At 49.9% G+C, this 5,571-nt stretch overlaps 1 protein-coding gene across 1 annotated transcript; it reads right to left on the bottom strand.

Annotated features, from left to right (window-relative positions):
• Positions 1-3,948: 3,948 nt before the first annotated feature.
• On the bottom strand, positions 3,949-4,896 carry LOC123362589 (olfactory receptor 52R1-like). Its single transcript, XM_045002983.1, has one exon. The coding sequence runs from the start codon at positions 4,894-4,896 to the stop codon at positions 3,949-3,951; it is 948 nt and encodes a 315-aa protein (XP_044858918.1).
• Between the last annotated feature and the right edge of the window lie 675 nt (positions 4,897-5,571).

The raw sequence follows: 5,571 nt of genomic DNA, 5'->3' as shown, positions 1-5,571 counted from the left end.
TCCCTGAAGCCCTCTAGTTCTGCAATATCCTGGGTGAGAAGGGTGCCCAGTACTACACAGAGGAGTCCAGAGGAGGGTGATCCATTGACTGACCAATAACATGCCATTATATTTTCTGTAGGATTCCCCATTCCACTCTTCCTGGATCCCAGTGTTTTTCTCAGTTTCTGTCTGGGTTTGCAGGGTAAACAGGGTTTCACAGAGCTGGGCACCATGATGCCCAGTTCTCTGTCCTGAGCTCATGCAGTTAAATTAGAACCTTGTCTGGCATTTGAGGAGTTCAAGCTTTTCCCTCCAATGGAAGTACACATCACATTTACTGACATGGAAGTTCATCTGCCAACATATTACCCTTCACCTGGCTTGATTACTGCCATCTGGACTTGACTATGATCTAAATATTCTGGTGCCATCTGTAAACGTTGGCAATACACTGCTCATCCCCTTTTTAGATTGTTAATAGGTATAAAATATTTACCATAGTATTTGTTATAAAGCATGTAACTCCCCTCACTCTGCTTTTCTCCCTTCACAGGCACCTTGACTTTTTCTGAGCCTGATCAATGCATCAAGCACCTTATGTGGTGAAACTGGTTTTCCCTGACCTCATCATGGAGTCTGGTGTCCGAGTGATGAACCAAGGGCTGGGATGCCTCAGCAGACTGCACTTTTGGCTTCCAGTTAATCAGGGTGGTGAGATGGAAATTTACATTTGGTGCTGGCTTGGTGTAATCTAATGAATAACCACCAGTCTGGGATGAGTCTGCCCAATTCCTCAGCAGTTTAGCCTGGGGGGAGGGAGAGCTCAGTGGTTTAAGCCTTGGCCTGCTAAATCCAGGGTTGTGAGATCAATCCTTGAGGGGGTCACTTAGGAATCTGGGGCAAAAATCTGTCTAGGGCTTGGTGCTGCTTCAAGCAGCAGGTTGGACTTGATACTGCCTGAGGTCCCTTCCAACCCTGATATTCCATGAATCTGGCATCCTCATCAGTGTCCCACAGAATTCAGTGTTGATCGGTGACACACAGATTATTGCTCACTACTCCCAAGAGGTATCCCCCTCTTATAGATGGATACCGAGGCAGCAGGAAGGGAAGTGTTTGTTGTCATGTCAAATATAGGTCACTAGTCCCTAGCTGACAATCCCTAGCTTAGTCTCTCTCAGACCTGGCTTGTACGGTCCATGCAGCAGCACAGAGGCATGGAGCTCTCTCTCCATTGGTTTCTCTAGTGCTGGGGATCTCCACTGATTTCAGTGGGGCTGCTCCCACTTACACGAGATGAGGATTTGGCCCAAGATGTTGAACTAGGGATAAAGCATCTGCAGAGACCAGGAAACCTGGTGTGAGGAGTCCCAGCTCAGCCACGGATATACTGGGTGACCTTGGGCACAGGCTCTCTATGCATTACATGGAGATTATTATTCATTATTTCTAGTGTGCTGCTCTCAAAAAGTCCTAATCAGGGCCTCCAAGTCACAGGCTTCACTGATTTGGCTCCTTGCAGCACAGCATTGGGCTCTATGCACTGTGCCGAGTTCCAGGCAGCGTGTGGTCCCTGGTAAACAAGCAAGATGGGTCGGTCCGGGGGCCAGTTTTGTTCAACATCTTTATTAATGATCTGGATAATGAGATTAATTGCACCCTCAGTAAGTTTGCAGATGACACTAAACTGGAGAGAGGGAGACACGCTGGAGAGAAGGGACAGGGTCCAGAGTGACCTAGACAAATTCGAGGACTGGGCCAAAAGAAATCTGGTGAGGTTCAACAAGGACAAGTGCAGAGTCCTGCACTTAGGACAGAAGAATCCCATGTACTGCTACAGGCTGGGGACTGGCTGGCTAAGTGGCAGTTCTGCAGAAAAGGACCTAGGGATGACAGTGAACGAGAAGCTGGATATGAGTCAGCAGTGTGCCCTTGTTGCCAAGAAGGCTAATGGCATATTGGGCTGCAGTAGTAGGATCATTGCCAGCAGATCGAGGGAAGTGATTATTCCCCTCTATTCAGCACTGGTGAGGCCACACCTGGAGTATTGCGTCCAGTTTTGTTCCCCCCCAATATAGAAGGGAGGTGGAGAAATTGGAGAGAGTCCAGCGGAGGGCAACAAAAATGATTAGGGGGCTGGGGCACATGACTTATGAGGAGAGGCTGAGGGAACTGGGATTGTTTAGTCTGCAGAAGAGAAGAGTGAGGGGGGATTTGTTAGCAGCCTTCAACTACCTGAAGGGGGGTTCCAAAGAGGATGGAGCTCGGCTGTTCTCAGTGGTGGCAGATGACAGAACAAGGAGCAATGATCTCAAGTTGCAGTGGGGGAGGTCTAGGTTGGATATTAGGAATCACTATTTCACTAGGAGGGTGGTGAAGCACTGGAATGGGTTACCTAGGGAGGTGGTGGAATTTCCGTCCTTCGAGGTTGTTAAGGCCCAGCTTGACAAAGCCCTGGGTGGGATGATTTAGTTGGTGTTGGGCTTGCTTTGGACTAGATGACCTGCTGAGGTCTCTTCCAACCCTAATATTCTATGATTCTATGATTCTAAGAGAAGGCTGAAAACTGAGCTGTGTGGAAACCTGTTTTTCTGGCTGTAGTTTTTAACTGTTTATTTAATAAATTCTTCCTGTTTAAGAAGGACTGAAACTCCACTGATCACGACACACAAATAGTCTCACTGCATCTAACACAACCCAGGGGAGCAACGTCAGTTCATGGCCACAGCAATGGTGCTGGGCGGGTGCGGGGGAGTCAGGACTCCCAGTTCCTATTCTCAGCTCTGCCACTGTCTCATTGTGTGGCCTTGGGTAAAATCACTTTATCTCTTCATGGCTCAGTCCATCGATAACATGGGGATTTTGCTGCCTAGCGGCCTCGCTAAAGAGATTCTAGACGTCGTGATCAAAAGTGTCACGCAGAGGGTATGTAAGACTCAGCTTCACTGTTCAGCTTCAGCCCCTGGGCAATGGGTGCCCTGTAGTTCTAGATAAGATGCCATTTTTATGAGTAAATACCTGGCTAATGGTAGCTGTGCCAATTATCTCCCTCCCTGTGGGCACCGAAGCCATCCCAGACTCTGCCCAGAAACCCGCCTTCACAGCTAATGCAGGGGACCATCCTTCCGCCTCCCTCAGCTGTTGTCCTCCTAGCTTCAAAGCTGATCCCTGGCCCTGCCCCGGAGGCCTGGATTAGGACAAAGGTCTCCCAGCCAATCCTCATTGCAGGGACCCTGCCTGCTACAGGCTCCCAGTTGGGAGGCACAAAAGGGAACCAAAAGCTAAAGAAATAAACTACACAACGGTCTCTGCCCTCAGGACTTTGTAGCTGAACTTTAGGGCCCAGAAGTTCACCCGCCTGCAACACAACCGTGGTTCCAGCCCCCAGCTTCTTTTACACAGCTTCCTGGCTTCCCTCTCCGCTTCTCATCCCCCTGTCAGCCCCAGCACTGCGTCCCTGCAGCAGTTCCTGTCCCAGCCCTGAAGCAGAGGGAATGCATCTGGGCAAGGAGGGAGGTCGAGATGATCCAGAAAGTTGATGGGGTTGGGGAGGAAAGGAGCGAGCAACAGGGCTGTGACTCTGGGGAAAGGGGCAGGACAGAGGTGGGGCCATGGGGGAAAAGGTGGAGAAGGGAGCGGGGCCTTGGGAATACTTGGGACAGGGGAAGGGGCCTTGTGGGAAGAGGTGGGGCCGGGGGCAGGAGCTTGGGGAATAGGCAGGGAAGGGCACATGGCCTCAGTGGTCCAGTTACCAGCAATTAGAATGGTGCCAATCCTGTAAGTCAGTGAGTTGTACACAGGCCGATTCCTCAGTTTGTCAGGCTGACACAGCACAGTAAGGCCAGGAAAGGGATTAATGTCACTGCGACTGTCCTGTCAGTGATTCAGGGAAGAGGGCCCGGCACCAGGTCACCAGGCAGCTCTGCACAGAGCTCGGTCTGAGAGCCAGAGCACCAGGAGAAAAGTTTAGGTACCTTTATGAGTGAAGAGCCGGAGCAGCCTGCACCTGATCTCTTTGGTCCTCACCCCGTAGATGACGGGATTTAGCACAGGGGGCATCAAGAGGTACACGCTGGCAATGAGAATGTGGAAATGCCCAGGCACATTCTTGCCAAACCGGTATGTGAGGGAGGAGAAGAGACTTGGTATATAAAAGGCTAAAATGACAAAGAGGTGGGAGCTGCAGGTCCCAAAAACCTTGAGCCGGGCGTCCTTTGTGGGGAGGCTGAAGATGGCCCTGAGGATTTGGGTATATGTCACGGTGATAAAAATCACATCCAGACCCCTGACACAGAATAGTACGAAGAGGCCATAGTAACTACTGACCCGGGTGTCGGCGCAGGCCAGATTCACCACGGCGATGTGTCCGCAGTATGGTTGGGGGATGATGTTGGTTCTGCAATATGGCCACTGCCTCGCCAGGATGGGAATGGGCAATATGACTGCACATCCACGCAGCAGCACGGCCAGGCCGATCTTGGCCACAACGGGGTTTGTCAGGATGGTGGAATATCTCAGAGGATTGCAGATGGCCACGTAGCGATCCAGAGCCATGGCCACTAGGATCCCAGACTCGATCTCTAAGAAGCAGTGAATGAAGTACATCTGGGTGAGGCAGGCACTGAAATGGATCTCCCTGGAATTGAACCAGAAGATGCTCAGCGATTTGGGCAGGGTAGATGTAGTCAGGACCAGGTCGGTGACGGCCAGCATGCAGAGGAAATAGTACATGGGCTCATGGAGGCTCTGCTCCATCTTCACGACGAACAGGATGGTGAAGTTCCCCAAGATGGCTATGGTGTACATGGTGCAGAAGGGGATGGAGATCCACACATGGGCTGCCTCCAGGCCAGGTATGCCCAGCAGGATGAAGGTGGAGGGGTTGGTGAAGTCAGTTGTGTTGGAATCTGACATGGAGTAGGGGAGAAGGTGTCCAACTCTTAGACAGAACAGTGTCTCCTTCATGTACCGTACGTTCCCCTGACTTCCTGTATGTGCCCAGGATCTAGGGTGAAGGTTGCAGTAAATATTCCTGTATGGAGAGACAATATTAATTTGAGACATTAAATGTAGCATTGGAGGCTTTTCTAATAGGTGAAGCAGATTGGTTGCCCTTCACACACTGAAAAATCACATTTTCATTATTCAGGTAAATTAATTGTGAACACATGATCCTACTAATCCCAATTCCATATTTTATGGTGCCCCCTGCCTTAATAATTCCTATACATTTGATGTGGGAAACCTTAATAGGCACCAACAGGAAACAAGAGTGTGAATACTGGTTATCCATCATTTTTCCTTAGTGCAACAAAACCCATGCTAGAGAGTCCATGCTCAAGGCAGTTCCCCATTCACCTAGTTGCTCAAAATCTGAGAGTGGAAAAAAAAAGTTTTGACACAACATGTACCAGAGAGAAAAATCTCAACTAAAAGACACATCAGGAGAAAGACCTGGGCATCATTGATAGCAGCACAACTTAAACAACTGCTCATTCACAGCAGTGTCCAAAACAAAGACAATGATGGGAGGCCTAAGGAACGGGATGGAGAATACCTTACTCCGGACATGCGCTCAGTTTTGTACAC

This window comes from Mauremys mutica, chromosome 1 (assembly GCF_020497125.1).
Source record: "Mauremys mutica isolate MM-2020 ecotype Southern chromosome 1, ASM2049712v1, whole genome shotgun sequence".
NCBI classification, from domain to species: domain Eukaryota; kingdom Metazoa; phylum Chordata; order Testudines; family Geoemydidae; genus Mauremys; species Mauremys mutica.
This window is presented reverse-complemented; position numbering and strand designations above follow the sequence as displayed.

Coding starts and splice junctions, on each gene's coding strand:
- LOC123362589 (XM_045002983.1), bottom strand. CDS start 4,896: ATGTCAGATTCCAACACAACTGACTTCACCAACCCCTCCACCTTCATC.